This window comes from Melanostigma gelatinosum (assembly GCF_949748355.1).
Source record: "Melanostigma gelatinosum genome assembly, chromosome: 2".
NCBI lineage: Eukaryota > Metazoa > Chordata > Actinopteri > Perciformes > Zoarcidae > Melanostigma > Melanostigma gelatinosum.
The window spans coordinates 2,085,184-2,108,512 of record NC_136635.1 but is presented as its reverse complement, the minus strand read 5'-3'; the positions used below and the strand labels follow the sequence as shown (position 1 = coordinate 2,108,512).

At 43.5% G+C, this 23,329-nt stretch overlaps 1 protein-coding gene across 1 annotated transcript in view; it reads right to left on the bottom strand.

The window, feature by feature from the left end:
* lrrk1 (leucine-rich repeat kinase 1) overlaps positions 1–23,329 on the bottom strand; it is an 83,162-nt gene that overhangs the window by 41,482 nt on the left and 18,351 nt on the right. The window contains exons 3-15 of the mRNA XM_079282289.1: positions 21,198–21,388; positions 20,626–20,797; positions 19,966–20,145; positions 17,806–17,945; positions 14,804–15,030; positions 10,740–10,867; positions 8,962–9,125; positions 8,012–8,149; positions 3,800–3,912; positions 3,217–3,293; positions 2,583–2,712; positions 917–1,029; positions 285–499 (exon numbers count right to left, since the gene is read on the bottom strand). Of these exons, the coding sequence (XP_079138415.1) occupies positions 285–499; positions 917–1,029; positions 2,583–2,712; positions 3,217–3,293; positions 3,800–3,912; positions 8,012–8,149; positions 8,962–9,125; positions 10,740–10,867; positions 14,804–15,030; positions 17,806–17,945; positions 19,966–20,145; positions 20,626–20,797; positions 21,198–21,388 (1,988 nt within the window). The remainder of the gene's footprint in view (positions 1–284; positions 500–916; positions 1,030–2,582; positions 2,713–3,216; positions 3,294–3,799; positions 3,913–8,011; positions 8,150–8,961; positions 9,126–10,739; positions 10,868–14,803; positions 15,031–17,805; positions 17,946–19,965; positions 20,146–20,625; positions 20,798–21,197; positions 21,389–23,329) is intronic.

The window sequence follows — 23,329 nt, the reverse complement described above, 5'->3', positions numbered from 1 at the left end:
GAGCTAAACATATGCTAATTGCTAACACTTAAACAGAGACTAGCTGTGTCTGATTCCATTAGTTCTGCAGGTATCTGATCATACGTTTTGGATACATTAACTGTATGGATTTGAATGTCGAATAGCTTGACAGATATGTCACTTCTTCTTCACTTGTGGCTGTTGCCGTTAGGGGTCGCCACAGCGGACCATCTATTTTTCATCTCGTTGGTAAACCCGGGAATGGTCATGCACTGCGTGTGTATTGAATGTACACAATATGTATGTACTGTCTGTTTCCTCACGCTGTTTCTGCCTCCGTTGGGTTTGTCCAGCTCCCAGGTAGAGGTGGAGATGCTGCATTCTGCTGGGCTGAAGGGGGCCGCCCTGCCGGTCTGTAGAGCCTCCAGAAGGGCCGACTTGCCCTGTCTCGGTGGACCAATCACAAGCATCTTCAGCAGCTTAAAAGGCTCTGCCTTCCGAAGGTGGGCCCGGAGGAAAGCCAGGACAGACGCAGGACCTGAAAAACCAGAGAGGTCAACATCGGGCTTTGTGGTGTTGGAAACTATAGACGGGTGCTGCAACAGATGGAAACCATCGTGCCATTGGCCATTTATTCAACTCATGTACACAAGTGTCATTTTGACATACTTGGCCACTTGACGTCCATTCTATACGTTTCCTCCCTTACATTAATTTGGACTGCTGTAATTACTTGTGAACTTTGTAGCGTTAAGACGTTGTAGACTGCAAACTGTAGATTTTGATGAAAGGATGACAGTTTTACAAGTGTAACTGAAAACAATAGTCAGGTGCCCACATGAAGAAGAACAGGATTTGATTGTTGTATTCATTCCTCCTGCTCATCCTGGCCAAGAGGCGCCTGCCTAATGTTTCCTTTTGAAAAGTCATTGGAGGGTGTGTTTAAAGACAGTACCTTCTTTTCTTACTTCCTGGGGGACGTTAGTAATGTTGAGGTCTTCGATGTCCAGCTGCCAGAGGTTGGAGAGTTGACTGAGCTCCACTGGAAGCTCCCGGATTCCAGGATTACTGTTCCCAGAGCATGCGAGACAACGTGGTCAGCGAGTCATATGACAGACAGGACGCTTAGACATACCATCCAAATGACAGTCTCCATTTTTAATGAATGAACACGTTTTATTGTTCCCAATTCTATTAAATGGAACTTTTTAGATCTGGTGAACCTTCACTGAGCTCATAAGGGTTTTCAAAGACAGATGGAAATGCAAAGTGGTTTTTGGCAGCCACAGGATGCTGTGAATCCACAACGTCCTAAACAATTCAATCAGTGGGTGCGTGAGAGCAGAGCAGTTTGCTGCTTGTGTTAAACAGCTGCAAACAGCTGTAGCAGGAGGACTGACCTCACACAAAGCCGTGGTTCCCAGGGACCGAAGCCAAAACTATTTGACTTTTGGCGACATTTTAAAAGAAAATGTTCTTCAGTGTAAAACACAACCAACGTCTGAGGCTCACAAGTGACTGTACTGAAAACGGATGAAATGATTACTGTTTTAAGTTGAGTTTGATTTCAGCTGCATGCATCCATTTCCATGCTGTATGTGGGAGTACAGATGATTGTGTTTGACCTATAAACAGTGCAAACATGCTGAAGATTAAGCAGCACATTGATACATTCAAGATTCCATGAAGATTAAAAAAGATCAAATTGAATCTCAGGTCCTCACAAAAGAGGTGGTGTTGCAAGCTTCGTGAGAGGATAAGAGATCTCATAAGGTGTAATAAGGGGGAATGTGTAACGGTGTGTTCACACCAAGCGCAAAGCTCATTTTATGTTCGGTGCAATTAGTCAATGCAAAGACACGAACGAAGCTAATTCGTGGAATTCGCGACATTTGCGTATTCGTGCAGGTTGAAATATTTCAAGTCAAGCTGGACTTTAGTGTGCTGCTGTGGTGCAAAAGCAGCTGTGAGATGTTTCTCCTGTCGTCACAAACTTCTAAACATTGTTGAATCACATAAGGAGGAAAAAGGTAAACTAGCTGTCTGCGGTCACCCAGAGCTCTGTGATAATATGCATGTTAATAAAGCATAGGTTGTCTATGGTATAAGCAATAACGTCGCTGCCATATTTGGCCCTAGATGAGCTTATTTGAGTGTTGATGGAACAGATACAATGTTAGCATAGCCCAGCACTGATCGCTTTACACTCAAATGAGACAACAAGCGTTTTAAGAGTTGATTGCTTGTCGTCTTGCAGACAGACCTGATCGAACAGTTCACAAAGCTTAGGCTCCCTGAGTTTACGGGTACAGCTGGGAGTTCCTGTAGGATGTTGGTGAACATGGCCCCCGCTGTGTGCTGAAGGGAACCATGGTAAGTGCATGGAGGCATTATCTAGGAGCCAGACACTGTTGTGTTCTACTTCTTTTATCTTGACCACTGAAAGAGACACGAAACTACAGAAGAACCAGACTCTGTAACAGCAGTGCATCAGCACGGCAGCTCTCGGACATCAGCTGTCATTGAGAGAGTTGACCAACACATTCTGGAGGATAGAAGTCGACACCGACAGGGAGGGGCAGGGTGCAGGGGAGTGTTGGTGGACAGACAGAGGGACTCACTTGGAGAGGTAGAGCTCAGTGAGGCTGTGCAGACCACACACTGATTGGGGAACACACTCTAGCTGGTTGTCATTCAAGGAGAGCACTTCCAGTGAATCCCGCAGAATCATGGGAAACTCTATGGGACACACTGCCAAGACAGAGCCATGCAGAGGGTCACAGCTGGATACAGTTAGAAGGAACCGCGTTACTGACATTTCCAGAGACATTTAAAAAGTAAGCAGACAGTTCCACAGAAGTGCATTCTTGGCATGATGCAGTTCCTCTGAAACAGCATGTAAAACATTATGCAACACTAATACAGATAAGATACAGTTACACAACAATGACGCATCTAATCAAACTACATCGTGTCATCAGAGGATCACAGGACATTCATCAGGATCTCGTTCTCACTCTGAAGTCATGAGTCGGGAGGGAGACCAGGTTTGTTCAGTCAATGAACTGATCTTTCAAGCAATGCAAGGGACTTATTTTGCCCTGAAGTAAGGGGGGGGGGGGGTATTTCTTTGTTTAATGGAGGGACTGAGCATGTGTAAGTCTGACCTTACAGTCCCGACACCATCTAGTCCACATTATTAGTAGGTCCACATTATTCAACTGAATGATTTCCGTGTATGTAAAGCAGATCCACCTGGGTCTGGGTCCGGGTCCCTCCTGCTCCATGTGGTCCAGAAGGCCAGCCTCCTGGATTTAGGCCCTTCCTCTGTTCTTAAGACACAATTTGTAAAACAGTAACAATAAATGGAACACTCCTCTACAAACAGCAGCCTTTACTGCACAGGCACACACATATCTATGAATATGCAAATTGTCCTGACAAAAAAGAACAAAAGTAGAAATCAAGAGTGACAACTACTACTTTAAGCCCAGCATGATACAGTCAATAATGTTCAGTACAAACGTGTAAAGGCTGGAACCAAACAAGCTGCATCACATCCATCCAGTCTGCATGCACAACAACAATTACTGTGTTTGTCATCCAACAACAGGTGATGACGGATCGAGCATGAATCTTTGAGTGTTAGCTGAGGCTACCCTGAGTTACCGCCCTGGTTTTATCGTTAAACATCACGAACTCTCTGGAGAGCTGGCGGAATGATAGACGTGCATTGGAAGTGCAGAATGTGTTTTCACACATGACATGTCGTAAAGTCTGGACAAAGGCCCAGTTGTTCAGTAACAGCTGGCAGTGTGTGTCTTCAGTGTGGACCTACTTGCCCAGCTGATTCCTGGACAGATCGAGGGTCCTGAGCTGAGAGCACTTCCACTTACTGGGGGCTGGGAGTGTCACGATGTGATTCCCACACAATCTCAACAAGACCAGAGCCTGATAGGAGGAGGAGTGGGAGGAGGGTGAGATAAGGTAAACCACACATTCACATTTTCCTTCTACAAATCCACAGACAGCTGGCTGACCGGATCACTGGCCAGCTCTCCTGCACAGTGATGAGAACACAAGCTCCAACCTTCTCACTGTGGTTACTGTAGTTAGCTGCTTCAAATCATTCACACACTCATCATTCCTTCACACACCACTCACACACTCATCATTCATTCACACACCACTCACACACTCATCATTCATTCACACACCACTCACACACTCATCATTCATTCACACACCATTCACACACTCATCAACTCACACACTCATTCATTCACACACCACTCACACACTCATCATTCACTCACACACTCATCATTCATTCACACACCACTCACACACTCATCATTCATCCATTCACACACTCGCCATTCACACACTCGCCATTCACACACTCGCCATTCACACATTCATCCATTCACACACTCATTCATTCATTCACACACTCATTCACACACTCATTCATTCACACACTCATTCACTCACATTCACTCACCATTCACACACCATTCACACACTCACTCATTCACACACTCACTCATTCACACACTCACTCATTCACACACTCATTCATTCACACACTCACTCATTCACACACTCATTCATTCACTCACTCATTCACACACTCATTCATTCACACACTCATTCACTCACCATTCACACACCATTCATTCACACACTCATTCACACACCATTCACACACTCACCATTCACTCACCATTCACACACTCACCATTCACTCACTCACCATTCACTCACCATTCACTCACTCACCATTCACTCACCATTCACTCACTCATTCACCATTCACTCATTCACTCACTCACCATTCACTCATTCACTCACTCACCATTCACTCATTCACTCACTCACCATTCATTCATTCACTCACTCACTCACCATTCATTCATTCACTCACTCACTCACCATTCATTCATTCACTCACTCACCATTCATTCACTCACTAACTCACTCATTCACACACTCATTCACTCACTCACCATTCATTCACACACTCACCATTCATTCACTCACTCACTCATTCACACACTCATTCATTCACACACTCATTCACTCACCATTCACACACTCACCATTCACTCACACACTCATTCACTCACACACTCATTCACTCACCATTCACTCACTCACCATTCACTCACTCACCATTCACTCACTCACCATTCACTCATTCACTCACTCACCATTCACTCACTCACCATTCACTCATTCACTCACTCACCATTCACTCATTCACTCACTCACCATTCATTCATTCACTCACTCACCATTCATTCATTCACTCACTCACCATTCATTCATTCACTCACTCACCATTCATTCATTCACTCACTCACCATTCATTCATTCATTCACTCACTCACCATTCATTCACTCACCATTCATTCACTCACTCACCATTCACTCACTCACCATTCATTCACTCACTCACTCACCATTCATTCATTCACTCACTCACCATTCATTCATTCACTCACCATTCATTCATTCACCATTCATTAATTCACTCACTCACCATTCATTCACTCACTCACTCACTCACTCACTCACCATTCATTCACTCACTCACTCACCATTCATTCACTCACTCACCATTCATTCATTCACTCACTCACCATTCATTCACTCACACACCATTCATTCATTCACTCACTCACCATTCATTCATTCACTCACTCACTCACCATTCATTCACTCACTCACTCACTCACCATTCATTCACTCACTCACCATTCATTCATTCACTCACTCACCATTCATTCACTCACTCACCATTCATTCACTCACTCACTCACTCACTCACCATTCATTCACTCATTCACTCACTCAGGCCTTGTCTGAAGCTAAATAGAGATCTGAAGTAAAGAACAAACATGGACATGAGGGAGAGGTTGTTCGTGTGTTGAAGCAGCAGCAGCTCCTTTCTATATCTTGTTGCATCACAGATTTATGGAGGTACACAAAACATTCTGTTGTACCAAAAGATCTGCTTCACATTGGGTTGGAGAACACAGTGGTCAAGATTCCCCAGAAAGAAATGCTTTGGTTTTCAGAATACCTCTGATTGATGACTCAAATAAAACGCATCAACATATTATAACTTAATATGGTTTACACTGGATAGAAGCGTGGGCCACTACAGCCAACCAGTGAGGACAGGAGGACGGCTCACTGGCTTTCCTCGCATCAATGAATGACTTGGTTGTCCAATCCTCCACTGGGCTGAATGAAACAACATTGTTGTACCGGTCTATGGAAATCTTAAATCAGTTTGGGCGTTTCATAGTACCAGTGTTCCAAGGCTTATCCAGCGAACTCTCCTCAGCTCGTCATACATGGCTTCCAGACAGTAACAGAAAGAATCTCCAGCCTGCTTTATTCAAATCACTTTCCCATACAGAAAAACTTCACTCAATAAATATTCGAGCGAAAACATATTTCCTCCCACATTACCTATATTTTTGACGAATCACAAATATGTAAGTTGTGATGGAGGGGAGGATGGGGTGATAGGTGAGTCAGACTAAGGAAAAGGCCTTCACCCAGGAGACCTCTGTTCATGTCCTGTGTGAAACCTGAAAAAACGATTTACATTTACATTTGTAACTTCAGTAACAAATAACGCACGAGACCAAAGCAAGTGCTTGTGTTGCGTACACATAACCGAGTGCTTTTGTTGCATTTTTGTTTTGTTTCAATTTGTTTCTCTCTGTGAGAAAATGACTCTACTTCTCTCTGATTTATTCCCTCAGTAAACATTGTAAACATGAGTTTATGGTCTCAATCTCTAGTTTCAAGTCTTCTTCAATACAGCATGATGTTCATTTAGTACATTATGGTCCATTTAGAGTCACACAGACCATAAAGCAGGGGATGCTTTAGGGCGGGGCTACATGCTGATTGACAGGTCTCTAGCACGGCGTTGCCTGTCGGTCTAACAACTTTAACCCTTTCACAATGTGTTTTCTCTTCATGGAAGTGAATTGTTACATTTTGCTTGTCTAAACAGATCTTCTGCTTTCAAAAAAACCAACAGCCAAAAACAACGTCCACTTGTAAAATAGTCTGACTCGAAAGGAAAACTAGTTTCCCATGAAACATAACAGAGAATGCAGTTAGGCTGTATGGGAACGTGATGCAGGAGGAGACAGGCTGGGATCTCACTAAGTCTGTTGGAGGTCAGCAGCTGAATCAGTCTGTGGTGGTGTTGGGGGACAGACATCCATGACTAACATGGGAGGCAGTCGAGGACATGTGGCAGTCATGGAGGTGGATGACAGAATGAACTGTATCACAGCTTTTGCGACGACAACATTTTTCCCGACATCGACTTTCATAAAGTCAGAATTTAAAACTATTTAACTGCAACTAAAAAAAAACACAAAAAAACTTGTGAAAGCTGTCAGTGAACTGGCAGCCATGATGTACGTCATACTAATTCACTCAACAGAATTTACATCTTTGTTCGGTTTGATGTTATCATTTGCTGTTAATAACATATGTAAACTCTAATTCATTTAGATTAAAGCAGTATTGAACCAAACTACTGTTTTTCTGCAGTGACGGAGGTCAGAGCGTCTGTACGAACACACGTGTACTGATCTGAACCAGTCGCTTCATTCACATACAGGACACCCTGTTGAAAGCAGTGGTGTGTGCTCCTTGTGTTTCCTGGATGAGGCCCATCATTGTACTATTCATGGTGGTTTGGTGTGTCTGCTTTTGAAAAGTGCAATATAAATAAACACTATTATTATGTGATGTTCATGATCATTCTCACTGTATTACTACCCTGGTGCTTCTACGCTGCAGAACAAGAATGTACCGGTATGTCAATGGCTCAAACATGAAGTCAACCACACAGCAGCAGCGCCATCCGGAGGCTGCTCAACTGACCACACACAGAAGTCTGACTGCTGTTATTTCTATATTAATGCATTGATGTTGTATTTAATTCTTAGACTTGTCACTATGAACTCTCCAGCTGTGCACAGTAACAGATCCAGATGGTGGTTCCTACCTCCAGTTCAAAGATATAAGAAGGCAGCTCCTTCAGGCTGTTGTCAGAGAAGTCCACCTCCTGCAGCTGAGTCCTCCAGAAGATGGAGATGGTGTTTGGAAGTCTCTCGATCTCATTGGACGAAGCTTTGCATTGCTTCTGTAGAGGAGAAAGAAGAATATCCGTGTGAGTTATTATGTCGATACATAGCATCATTTCACTTCACTGACGGATTTGTATTACAAATGTTCTTCTAGTAACCCCCCTAAAAAAAGAGCCGTCACTGTGATGAAGGCGTTACCGTGTGGTTTCAAATATTTCAGTTAATGTCTTTATAAATGTCAATAAAAAGATAATGCAGTGCGATCTTCTGTCTATTCTCTTGCTTGAACTCTGTTATTCTCTCCACCAGGAGGATCATGTGATTGGTCGCGTGTGTGCGTGCGTCAGTAATTGCGCACCTCTGTGTCTGTCCACAGCTCATCTTGCACACTGTATTCATCGCCACTTGTTTGTGAGTTTGAATGAAGTGCCTTTTACAAGGCCTTACAGCCCCTCCGTGTCTGGTCCAGAGAACGCAGATAAAGGTTGTTCACTCAAGGACTTCAGCCCAGGACGGCCAGGATCCACCTGTCCCCGTCACGGACCAGGTGGAAGCTCTAGATGGCTGCATCTGTATCTTTGATGTGGCAGCTGAGCCTCTCAAACCGCTCTCATACCAAGAAGTGACACTGATGAGTGAGTGTAACCATCAAAAGATCCAGAACAAACCACATGCAGTAATGAGCCCCTATGGATGGCAAACGCAATTAACTGTCAAACAATGACATTGAAATAGTTCATTAAATGAGCTCAATACAGTAATACCCAGAACATCAGCGACTGGAAAATTCGATTTTGATGAAAAGAAAACTCAAATATCAGCAGATATATCAAACAGGAAGTGGATCACCAGCAGTGTCGTTTCTTACCAGTGGACACGCCCAGGGGTCAGGGAAGCTGCTCAGTGAGTTCCTGCACACGTTGAGGAAGCTCAGGGACTTCAAACAGTGCATGACTGCCGTGGGCAGACCGCTCAGACCGTTATCAGACACATCCAGCTCCTCCAGCTTACGCAGGCCGATCCAGTTAGTAGCTGACAGAACGGAGATAAAGAACAGTCAAAGTTGGAATCAGACGAAATCAGACCGGCACTAACGACAAATCAACAACTACAATACAAGGGTTAATATATGGCAACCTCTCTTTATCTGACAATAATGGTATAAATGGCTGTAATAACCACCTACATGAATTCATTCACTACATCTCCACACTGTGAATAGAGGAGTATTGAGCATCTCTGCCCCTCCTCTCCAATGGGAGGGCGTTCAGCGCTTCTCTCATGTGATAGTAAACTACATATCCTAACGTTAGGACTGTTGCTTGGACAAAACATTTGAGGACATCATAGGAAACAGACAAACACGTTTCATTATATTCTGACATTTCAGACAACTGATGACAAGAGATAATCTTTGGTTGTCTGACCGCTTTTATTTAAAGTCACGTTTTTATTAGTCCATTGATCTAATAACTTACATGTGACATCATCGTTATTACTGCCTCACAGTCATGTTGCACTTTACATCCATGTCTGTCCAAAATGTCATCACCTCATCATTGTATTCCAAAGACATTTGTGTGAAATTGTCATAATTAACATATGACTGATTGAGTTATGGCTAAACATGAGGTCACAGTGACCTTTGACCACAAATTCTAATCAGCTCTTCCTTGAGTCCAGGTGTAAAGGTCTTTAAAGGACGTGCCTCAAGACGTTCCTGAGACAATGCGACAGACAGACGGACGGAGGGACGGACAACCTGGAAACATGATGCCTTCGACCACGGCTGTCTCTGGCGGGGAGGCAAAAGAACTGGTTCAAAAAATACTACACAGCTGAAAACACTGTAGTTTCACTGTGTGGTTTGTCTTTCATAAGCTGATCAGTGCTCTCTAACAGCAGCACACAGAAGTGTGGGGACACAACATGTGTTTGGACACAGGGTATCTTTATTGGGAAACACTTATTTAAAAAACAAGTGAATATTGAGTCAGGCTGAACTACAGCTTCAGACCTTCAGGTTTAAGTGACGAACAGGCTAAATTAAAACCTCCTTCCAGTCGGGTTTCAGGACCAGTTTAAGTCAAGTGCACCAGAGCATCACATCTGAAACAGCTCCGATGCTAAAGTCTAGCGGTTGCTATACTCATTAGCTGATTTCATTCACGTATTTCTCTGCATATTTTAAAGTATCGCTTCAGAAAAGCTGTATTGAAATGGCAACAAACTTCGTGAGGAACAAAGAAGTTCCGCTTGTTTGAGGTGTTTTTTGCACTTGTAGAAGAAGAGGTGATGTGCTGAGATATGGAAACACCTTTACCGATCACCTACTGGCAGATAACAGTCATACATTGCCTATGGGGCCAACTTTGGACCAAACTGCACTGCAGCTGAGTTTATTCGCTCAAAACCAGTCGATGGAAACGCGGTCCATTCTCATTTATGTTTTGTAGCATTTCAAAAGTTTGCTTCTCTCAGCAATCAAATGGAAACACGTTGAACAGCTCTAGAGCCAACTCTTTCTAAATAACCCTGACATGACGTAGACAACAATTAAGTGGAAACAATATATTCTTAAATCGAAATGAAAATGTTCTTCCTACATACAAACAACAGATAGGTATGAGTTGCGTAGGAGCATACTTGATGGGATGTCAAACAGGACTGTGAGCTGGTTCTTGGCAGCAGAAAGTCTCTGGATGTTGGTCAGATGGAGCAGTCCGGGTGGCAAACTGGTGAGCTGGTTCCGAGAGAGATTCATCTGCTGTAAACTGAAGCAGAGGAGAGCAAAAGCTTGGATGAGGGAATACTTAAACACTGACATTATGAGAAATAAGCTTGTTTGCACGTTTAGCCAAAGTGAGAGGAGGTCAATACTAGTTTAACATCTGTGTGTCCAGTAACAGAATGAACTGGTTCAGCCTAGATGAGCTCAAAGACTGGAAGCAGGGGGTTACAATATATTACTGCATCTGTATTGAAGACATGTAGAAACGGACAATGAGACATTGTGGTTTCAGGAGAACTGAGCAGATGCATTGGAGTCATTCATTGACCAATACCAGCTGGGTTCAGCATCTCTCAAGTGCTGTCCTAACAAGACACACTAACAGACAGGAGGTCAACATTCAGATCCTTCACTCAGGTTTAAAGCACCAATAAAACAATACAAGTGAAAGTCCTGCATTCAAAACATGAACCTTAAGAATATTAGACACTATTTAATACTTTTACTCAAGTGATGAAAAGTTAAATGAGCAGTAATCAGTGGGGCTGAGGTGGAGCGAACTGTTTTAGGTTCCTGGGACTCAGCATCACAGAGAACCTGACATGGTCATCACACATCTATCACAGAGAACTTATATATCTATCTATCTATATACACACACACACACTATATAAATGTATATATCAAATAAATAAATATGATCTATATCCATCTAGATACATCTAGATATCTATACATACACACACCTATATATACACACACACACACACACACACATCTATATACACATATATATACACACACACATATATACATACATATATATACACACACACATCTATATACACATATACATATATACACACACACACATATAGACATATACATATACATATATCAAATAAATATTATGTATCTATTTATAAATATACATATATTAAAAAATCAGTATCAGTCGTCTTGTCCTCGGTCTTCTGTAAAAGTTTCAAATATTTGATGACTCATCCTGCAATTGGGGGCGTTTACAAAAAATCATCCAATCAAATGAGACTCTGGGCGACTGGTTAGCCACACTGGTCGTATAAAACCTACAAAAGAGCTAACAGAGCAAAGTGGAGAGGGGTAGGAAGGGACACAGCCGGTTTCCCTTTCATCTCTCCCTCGTCCTCCTCCTGGTCTAACAGGTCAGGGAGGTGTGTGTGTGTGTGTGTGTGTGTGTGTGTGTGTGTGTGGACTCAACAGTCCTCTGTAGCTTCGTATCAGCCTAAACTCTAAACCCACCCACTTTTCAGCAGTCGGACTAAATGCAAAGGATTTGATTTAAATCCCTCTTGTAACTCAACACTATTCCATTTCTCTGTGAAATACGTCATAGTACCGACGGTAAAGACACTCTAACTTCCATTTCACTGGGACTTTAAGGAGGCAAAATACCCCATTGAAAGTTCCTGTCAACTTCTACAGCAGAGCAATAGAAAGCATCCTGAGTGGAATCATTCCAAACTGACATGATGTCTACAGCGGGGGATTAAAGCAGAACATCATTGGTACCATCTACTGAGCATCAGTGATATCGGTGAGAAGAGGAGCCTGCAAAGAGCTCAAAGGACATTCAAGACAAAAGCACCCAGCAACAGTCTGTTCACCCTGCTGCCGTCTGACAGGAGGTACAGCAGTATCAGCTGCTGGACCTCCTGACTATGGAGACGCTTCTTTCTTCAGGCTGTCTGAATTCATCCGGACCATGCACACTCTTACACTCATGACACACCACACTCCATGTAAATAGCACTCCTTTTGTTTTTCTTGTCGAGCATAAAGGGACTACAACTTGCATTTCGCTGTGTAACCATGTGTTGTATAATGAAGATGAATTAACTCGGCAAGCTGTAGTCCCTATAAACTAGACAAAAGACACCACCTCCCTCCTAATTTCAAAAACACAGGTGACCAATTTTGGATCCAAAATGGCAAATTTCGCTGACAAGTTAACATGCCTGGAGTTTTGCTTTCACAGGCCATATGTGTGTCACTAACGAAGGACAACAGATGAACACAAAGATGTCGTGAGGTTGGGAGCTCCTGGCCGCTGCATCTCCATGCACCCTGTCACCATATTCATTGATTAGCATCACCGATCCATCAACATGCAGGAGAACGTCATGCTGCTTTAGATGGAGCTCATCTGAACGACGCTATATACTGTGTGCTAGTTACACTCATATTGAATAAACAGCGTAACCTGTGACTATATCGGTAAATACAGGTTAGTAAATATAGATAGTTATCGTTCACCTCTGTTACTTTGGATGGAAGCTGCCAGTTAGTTCCTCCATCCTCTACTGCTCGCCCGGACTACTACGCAGTCAAATGATTGACTTGATTCACACAGCAGTCTGTGGTTAAGACCGATGAAAGCGATGATAAAAGAACCATGCAGACGTGTGTGGAATCAGATCACCATGTTGGACTGGAATCAATTCAGACTAACACCTTCAAATACTCCACTGTAGGAAATTTGGGTTTAGAACTGTGTTTTAAGAAATTATAAGAGAAGTGTTTAATGATTCATAATTAAGAAATCATAATAGAAGTGTTTTGGAATACATAATTGTAGAAATGTTTTAGGATTTGTAGTTAGAAGTGTATCTTAGCAGAATTTGTAGCACCTTTATATCTATGCTTGTGAAACTTGTGAAGTTTTTGCCAAAAGTTGCAAATCCTTATCTTTATATGGAACGCTTATCATAGAAGTGTTAAGCCATGAAAGATAGTCATTGAATGTTTTAAACTGTAAAGGACAGTATGTTGGGCGTAAGGGACAGAGAGATTTCAGACAGGCATTTACAGATCACACCCGTGCGAGGGTCCTGCGAGGAGGAGGAGCCAGCTGGATTTAGCCAATAGGAACTATGGACATTATGGGATGTTTTTGAACTATGTAAGGCGGGAGAGAAAGAACTACCGCTCTCTTGCTCCTGTTCCGCTGTGTGGGTGTAGCGCTTCGGGGTGAGCGGGTCATATTCTATGCAACTCTAAATAATGTACTTCACAATGCGACTGTTTTAGCATCAGAAGTATGAAACACTTTTGTTCATAATTGAAACCGGCTGACTTTTTAGTATTACTGGGACAAAGGCGGTAATTCCCACAGTTTAAGAGGCTCTCGAACTCCACACGACCAATGAGGTATTGATATGCCTCTGTGTCGGCCGAACCTCTTAGCCTCTCAGCTGTGATGTAATCACAACCCAGAGTCAGCTCCTGCTTTCATAAAGCTACCGTATATGAAAGTCATAAACACATTCCACCTGCTCCGTCCTGTTCCTCCTGGGCTGGCTGCTGCACGTAACCGAGGCGGTTGCTATGGAACGTACACTAGCAGCCAGAATCTTTTTTTCTTCACAAGCTGCATTTTATTGATTTCATTATTTGTCTCTTTATCTACATCAATGGTGCCACCACAGAGAAGCTGCCCATCATCAGTAGATGACCTTGATGACTGCGTGCACTAGGCTTGCCTTGTTTGTTAGGTGGAGGGGATCGAGTCCACATTGTCCGGTCACAGAGTTTCAGCTGCCGATCGCTCTGGAGAAAGGTTCCACACTTCTGGTGTGAAGACCATCAGATAGTTTCTGAGTCTGGTGCTGGAGGCGGTGATCAGTCTGCTGCGGTCCTGCTAGCTTGCATATCATCCAGAGAAGTTAACCTTAAATGTTTCCATTTTGTAGCTAGTTTTAGCAGCTAACTTTGCTCACTGTTCCCCTCGTGAAGTTGTTGCTAAGCAACCATGAGAACACATTGGTCTAAAAAAGATTCTTAGATGCCGAGTGATGCTGAAGAAGAGGAATTAGACGTCATAGCCGAGGTGTGTGGTTATATATCACGGCTATCTGTACAGAAAACGACATCCATCCTGTTGGAGATGAAGTACACTGACCAGCTGCATCTCGGCCAGACAACCTTGTGCCATATGTACCTTGAGCAGATGACCTCCTGGGAGTTTTGAGCAGCTGGTAGCTCAATCAGCAGATTGTTGGACAGATCTAGAGTCTGCAGGTGGATGAGACCCCAGGGCACCACGGAGGGCAGGGCAGCCAGGCTGTTGGATGACAGATCCAGGTGGGTGATCCGGGAGGAGACATCCATGAACCAGTCCAGCTCCAACCAGGGCAGTTGCAGACCTCTCCAGCACACAGCGACAGCCTGGGCACACAGACGACATGGTAGCATGAGGAGGGCTGAGAACCTCAGATTCAACACTACCTCTGACCCTTTGATTGAATGTCTTATCTACTTAACTAGAATACATTGTGATGCTAACTTTAAGTGAACGCATGAACGTTTGCCATTAAACCCAGAATTGCATGATGTATTCTGACACCAGGGAGTATACGTGTTGTTTGACCTAAACATTGATAAGATGGAAGGTAACTTCAATAGTCCTGAACAGATCCATTGATATCTTTGGATGTAAATCCTGCACTTTCTTTAATATCTCATTTTCAATTCCATTTACTTGTTTCCATGACGAGTTTCCAAATTACAATCGATTGGAGATGCGTGTGCTCGTCTTTATCACATATAACTTATAGAAACGTTTCAGTAACTACAAACAGTGACATGTTTTTAGAGGTGCATCTGTTTGTAGCACACAGCTTCGAGCCTCTGATCATCTCTGGCTGCTGACATGACCTGCAGGAAGACTACTAACCCAGACTACACCATTCATCTGCAGGGAGCAAGCACTGAACCGTGTGTTTCCCAAACATCACTGAGCAGAACACGGTAATGAGCAGAAAAGCACAAGTGCTCCATGTCAGGTCATCAACAGTATGTGTAAATGAGTATGGTCACATACACATAAGAGCCTGTTATGTCTCATCATGGCTGAATCATATTCAGGATATGATAGAGAATACACCTGTTTATTAATATGGTTTGTTTATCTGTGCAGAGTGGCTTTGAATCCTCAACACCCCAGACTGTCATCTCTGTACCGATTCAACTGGCCTATACAACCGAAGCCATCCGCCTGCACCTCCATCAGCACCTCCATCAGCTGACACCAACTCGAAACACACTTCGGACTCACACTTTTGTCACGCATGCAAGTTAACGCCACCAAAATAATCCCTCATGAGCCATCTTTCATTCTGCATTGTTTTCTGCTCGGCACACATGTCACAAAGACTCTTGGTGTATATTGTGTTCTATATTGCCTGAAGATTTGTATTGTTTCTATTTATGATGAGCCGTAAAACACACAAACACACATCCTGCTCCCTGAGGACACAATCCTGCAGAGCTCTCTGAGAGATCATCTGTTGTTGGTTATTCAACAAATACTTTAATCTGATTGGTTCATAGCCGTGACATACTATTCTCACCAGCACTCTGCGTCGAAGAAAAAGCATTGCTGGACTAAGGCGTTGTCATGTTAGCTTAGTGACAGGATCACTGGGAGCTCACTTCTACAATACGGGACAGGTTACAGAGAAGAAGTGACAACGCTGCTAAACCCAGGCAGCAACCTCCAGGTCTGAAGAGTGAAGCCGTGCTGAAGTGTCTCAAATGTTTTTACCATGTAAAGTGCCTTTGAGTACCTTTTAAAGCGCTATACAAATAAAATGTATTATTGTTGTCTCTCTAGTGTCCACCAGGGGGCGACTCCTCTGGTTGTATAGAAGTCTATGAGAAAATGACTACTTCTCTCTTGATTTATTACCTCAGTAAACATTGTAAACATGAGTTTATGGTCTCAATCTCTAGTTTCAAGTCTTCTTCAATACAGCATGATGTTCATTTAGTACATTATGGTCCATTTAGAGTCACAGACCATAAAGCAGGGGATGCTTTAGGGCGGGGCTACACGCTGATTGACAGGTCTCTACCAGAGTGTTGGAGTTGTCTGTGTTTTCGTCTCACAACACACACACACACACACACACACACACACAGAGTATACTTTATATTTACAATATATGTTGGCGTACCTTGCATAACTGCATGAACCCTTATGGCACAATACAATTCTGTACATTTTTGGTCATTACCTTACTCTGATGACTTGCACTGAATGGGATTGGCCAGAGTTGCATAGTCAGGACAGTAGCTGCTGGTATCCGCCTCAAGCAGACTTCATATGCTCATCAGTCATGGTGGAACGGTGTATGGACTTCATGTTCTTCATGTGGGAAAAGGCTGACTCACATACATGAGTAGAGCTGAATAATGCAGTCTAAGGTATCACATGTCCTCATGTTTGAGGACTTTTCCTCTGTGAGAAACTGTCCATGAGCCCTGGACTTCAGCTGAATGTCAGCTTGTAGTGTCAACATCTCATCCTCCACTCCAGACGAGTTCAGGTGAAACAGCGTTGACATTTGTGATGCGAGTGAATCAACCTCAATATCTTCCCCAAATGTGCAGCACATAAGTGTAGCAACTGGCTCGAGTAAAGCAAAGTCTGGAAAGCGTTTGTCAAACTCTGACAGACACTTGTCAATCTGCTCTGTAGCGCGCGCTGTCACGTTACACACACGCCTTCATTGAGTCTCCAGTTCTGACGCCAGGTTTTGGAAGTTTCCCAAATCATGGCGCTACAGCTTTAGCTTCTTTAGTAGAAATAAATTGGAAGGCTAACTAATTAGCTCGGCGGAGTTTTGCAGTAGCTCGCGCGGTTGACTGCGCATACGTGGTGACCCGTGTGTTGGAAAACCAAGTGGCAAATGCCATGAGGACATCTCATTTCTTTTGAATGGAATGAGATCGACTCGCACTACCTCCGCGATCGACGTATTGGGCACCCCTGATCTAAACACAATTAAAATTGAAACTTCTGTGATGTTTGAAAGCTAATGGCACAAGAGATCTGAGAGATGTATTGTCCACTATGAACCCTGATTAACGATGGTGCTCTGCTCTGACATCGGTTCAGAAACACATTTTCAGTAACCCCTTTGTGTCCAGACCACAGACCTCCTCTCCTTCTGCGTTGGAGGTTTCCTGTAGTAGTTTGAGTCTGAGGAGGTGTTTGCTGAAGGCCGGATGGTCCATCAGGGTGTACGAGGAGAATCCTGCTCCGTTCTTCAGCAGGAAGCGAGCTATCTCCTCATTACCTGCAACACAACACACATGTTCACACACACTTCATGTGTTCCCAGCAACAGAGGTGGACAGTTTTCACTCCATGTCTCTGTCCCCAGTACTGCTGTAGGCTGTGTGGCAGCTTACTGTGTCAAACACGAATCAGGTATCTCCGGCAGGTTCATAAAAAGTCCAAAATTATGAAGAAACATAACATGCATAAATATAAATAAATGTTATAAATGTTAAAAAGACCTTTTCAGGCGTTCTGATTAGTTTGTCCATCAAAGTGATGTCTCATCTCAAGCTGGATGGACACTACATTTTCATTCTTCTGGCATGTTTTGTTGAAGGCACATTGACTTGAGTTTGTTAACACAACATTCAAAGTTGGTCCGTCCTTCTCAGCAGGTGGAAAGACCTTTGTCTCCGTGGCGTTTTGCTGCATTAGTGGTTTTTCGGGGCCGTGTCCTCGATCTTGGTAGCTTCCTCTTGAATGTGTGCTTACGATCTGACACCTGGTTGCTATGTCTTTCTTGAGGTTGACATCCAGAAACACCCTGAACACAGTACAATAAGGAACGGCAGAGGGCAGGGTCTCTGTAGATAGACACACCACACACTTCCGGTCAGTCAGAAATGATAATGGGTAGGGATTATTTTTCTATCAGTCTATACATCGTATTTTAGGAAAGTCCTACTCATCGTGCCTTTAACACTCATGGAACCCTCAGTCCGTTTGTCCTGTGACCATTTAAATAAAGTTTATTCAAACAGGATTTAAGTTCATACCCGTCTCGTTCTTCACCTCCACTCAACCCCCAAAAGACAGAAAGGCATCATCACTTTGTCAACTCTACTATGAAGGGAAAGTGAGACGTAAAAAGCAGTCCGCCTCAACTTCAGTTTGTACAGCCTCAACATGGAAAATGTGACTCCAACTAACTAACACATCTTTTGATAGCAGCCAGAAGGTAAATGGGATGTAGAACTGTGCAAACTACAGACAGCTAGAAATCAAACCAACTGTCCAACAGATAGTTGATGGTTCAGGCTGGAGGTGTGAGACCATGGCAGTGCTCCCGTCTCTCCATTGCGTTTCCCACTGCTACTGTGTCCACCATGTCCATTTACCATTCATTGCAGACAGGAGCTGCACAGAGCTCATTCAGTAGACTCTTAATAGAAACACTGGGACCAAATGTAAACTGATATCATCTTAAAATAAGCTCTAGTTGTAGCCCACAGCTAACTCACTAACTTCATGGCAACATCATACTTACCGTTTACATTTCCCAAAGCCACCAAATCATGGGAACCACAGTTCTAAAACGTAGAGCAGCATTACCTCGCCGTGTTAGCGCGCCTAGTAGCTGAGGGGTTACAGCATGTGCCACAATACTGCAACGTCCCGGGTTAGGGAGCTAACACGTCTCTACCACGTCCCCATTTCAAGTTCCTGCCTCCACGCTGTCAAATAAAACAAATGATCTTAAAAACCCATTAACATTCAGCCCAACGTCTACCCAGCTTCAGTCTGGAGCTACTGTGTGCCAGATGTTCATTAAGACCTTTTATTTTGGAAGTAACGACAAAACGTCTGCTATTTTGGTTGATGTAGGCGCAGCAGCACAAAGTGCAATCGAGCTGGGTGAAGTTGGATATCGATCGGATGGTGTGGTGATGAATAAATAGACTCTCAGCCAATCACATCACTGGTCTCATTGCTCTGAAACAGCTGAGCCAATCGCAAGAAAGCACGACAGCAACGGCTCCACAAATGCACTTAAAAAAAACACGGCACTTTTGCTAAACAGAAAGTTGGGAAGACAAAATGACAGAACCACAGCTGTAGTTAGCTACTAAGATGTTAGGAAGACGGTGAAGAGCTGGATGGAAAGCACCCATGTCAGTATTTCTCTGTATATTCAGGACATGAATGCAGGACTCAGATACTTTTGAAGTAATGTTTGCATCAATAGAACAGCACAGAATGCTGTTTCAACCGTTTGCTGTGGTGGAAGCACAGATGATGTGGACTTGTGTCCCTACCTGCTCGTGCAGCAGCGTACAGTGGCAGCCCAGTGATGACAGCAAACTCGTCACTGTGGATGGCACAGTCCTTGGCATCAGCTTCGTAGCCGTGGACCAGCAGCCGGACCACGTCCAGGTGACCCTGCTGGCAAGAGGTAGCCAGCATCCAGTTCAGCAAGTCTCTCCTCAGACATGGACCTGAGAGGAGGCGGAGACCCGAAACCAGTGAGGGGACATCAGCAAAGAGGACATACTATACTTCACAATCAACCACTCACGGTTCTCTGTCAGGCAGAATATTTCATCGATGATAGTTTTAGATTTTTAGTCTTTAAGTCCAAGCCGAGATCAACCTGATAATCACTATGACATGGTCGGGGTTATTTTACAGACTTGACAGCTTGTCCAGAGACACAGAGGACATGATACACAGAGTAGTACTATCCATACTACAGTTGATGGACTTTGACATTAAAGTGGTAGAGCGCCCCGTCTTTGTTTATTGTAAATGTAAGGTGTTGAAGCAGAAACAGTAAGACTAAAAATATCTCATTAAATAACCTGCAGGACATCAACTAGACTTCCATTTAGAAATGAATGAACGCATGTTATTAATGAAACAAAAGGCTTGTCCTGATCCATATACTGTGAATGTTGAGCTGTTTCTTTCCCTCCTACCAGGTATGGAATCCAGCAGCTCTTTGACCAGGCTGGCGTGGCCGTAGTATGCTGCCAGGATGGCTGGGTTGCTGTTGGATGGCTCAAGGGGCACAGCGATACGGGCTTCTTTCAGGAGGTAACACACACTCTGCAGATCACCATGCTGAGTGGCCAAACACAGGAGACGCACCTGCGACCACACACACACAAAATGAGACAAACAGTTATTATTTTATTTTTTTATATATATATATATGCTGTGAAGGGTCATTTGATCCCCTCAACTGATTATGTTTTTACATTACAAACTGAGTGCAATTTCCAATCTTGTGTTTCAAATTTCAGTTTACATTTGGATGGTGGACTGAAGTTTTCAATAGCCAATGCTGACTGTCATTACATTTTAACATTTGAATTACCACATACACATACTGTAAATACAGTCACACAAGAGTCCCAAGAGATTTGTCATTCCAGTCTAACAGAGGGTTACTCAAACACACCGGCTGTGTTCCCACTCCACATATCCCCTCATGTCACAGTGATGGCCGTGACAAAGTGACTGTCATGTATAATTTGAGTGTGCTCACCCCGTTGATGTGAGGCATCCCTGCGCTGCACTCCACACAGCAGGCTTGTTGGATCAGCTCCCTGGCAGCCTCCCCCTCTCTGTCCTCATATGCTGCTTGGATGTTCTCCAGAGTGGGAGAAGGAACCAGTGCAGAGCCGGGCCCCGGACCCTCCACCAGCGATGCCTTGGCTCCCATTTCCTCCCCAGGGCCTGGTGGAGCAGAGGACAGACACAGACGGACTTTAGTCTGCCGTCCTGTTAGCAGCATGTGCCCAGAACTAGGTCACCTTATTAAAGGATGCTCTCATGGCATGAAGAGTACAGCTGAATGAATTAGTGCACACTGTGAAAGAGAAATAGTGGCAGGTGAAATAAGCACTTGACACTGAACTCACATTACACGATTGGTATTCAAAGGCAAATAATAATGCCAATACTCTTCTGCTCAACATAACAATATCAAGTATTTAGAGCCAATTTTCCAAAGCTAATGATGGTATATGGTTGAAGCACTCAGGCTTCCCAGCAAGATGTGTGGAGAATATTTTAATTTCCTGAGAACATTGAATTAGTGCATGTTAGAGTACAGTGGGCAAATGAGGCATTGTTACAGTTTGTGCAATATGTGAAAATGGGATGTGAATTAAACCATAAATAAATAAAAACATATGGCCAAGTGTTCTGCTGATACACAACACATAATTGACCTGAAAGGTAACTGGTTGTGATCAAATAAAGATAGATTTAGTGTCTATATTGTTTAGGACATCAGAAGCAGCATCAAACCAGTTTCCCACCATAATAACCGAAACAAAATCAACACACGTGATCATCTTCCTTTAAGTTGCATTAGCCATCATAAAATATGGAGCAGGCTGATATCTTTCATCAGAGCCCAGGACTATCTTAACATGACGAGTCAACGAAGAACGTGTGACTGGAGAAGTTCAAATGAGGAGATCATCAATAGGATACCTCCTCATTTCACTACAAGAACATAAATAAGGTGGCAGCCGGCTGGAGAAGCCTTATCAAGGTACATAAGAACCTAGCTATTGGCTTTATTGTATGTCGTTTCCAGTAAATAACACAAAATAAAACGTGTTTCCTGTCTATAAATTACAAACGTAGGACGATAGAAAGTATCAGCCATCCTTTGAGAGTTTACATCTCCAGTCTGATCTGGAGCGCACAGCTGATAGCTACGTGCTTTATTTACATGACGGAAGAAATGCAGATTTATTGGATTCGGTGCAAGTTTGCTGTTAGGACACAATGGCTAGAATATGACACAGCTAAGGACGTAATGTTCATAGACATGATGCAGGGAGTGAGACTGTGTACGATGCAGAGGATGGCGGGGTAGTGTGTGAACTGTCTGAGACTGAGAGAAATAAAGGTTTTACATTTCATTTATTGTGTCTTTTCATGGACTGAGGTTCCAGGCAGTGCACTTCCTCAGGTAATATCAGGCCTGTGCAAACCAGAGTCAGACCACAGCAAGCGTTTCCTGGCCTCCAGCAGTAAAAGGAGTGAATGACTGTACAGAATCAGCCTGTTCATTTACAACTCCATGGTTCTCATCGTCAGGCCCGTCTTTGCACATCATACTGTATCTAGTATTGACACATTTCTTGGTAAATAAGATGAAACCTTTGCTCATAACCCAAACGCACAACACATAATAAATGCTGGTGAATGTGGGCCTCGCTGTCAGTTACTTTGGTTATTCCATTCACCCGCGAACACTTCTGTTTCCTTTTTCAGCTGTGTTTCAGCTACATGTGCCTGCTTCCTGCAGCCCACAGGCTTTCCTATGAATGATTAAGACAAAGAGTGATTGGCCTGCTGAGGCTATATGACAAATCCTGAGGGAGAGAAACCATGAGACACATGTGCACCTCCCATCAACCATCAATACTCCCCTATCACGCCATTACACGGTCTGTCTGGGAGAGCTAAAAGAAGAGGAAGGGAGAGGGATGAGGCTGCCAACAGCTCCTCCATTACTGAATTTCCCCTTTTATTTGTCAATGTGGTTGAGTCAGGTTTCAGTTTGGAGATCAAAGGGAACATACATTCCTAACTTCTGCTATATGAACAAACATCAGGGTGATCAGCTGTGGCTGTGACTAGAGAGGAGGAGGAGAC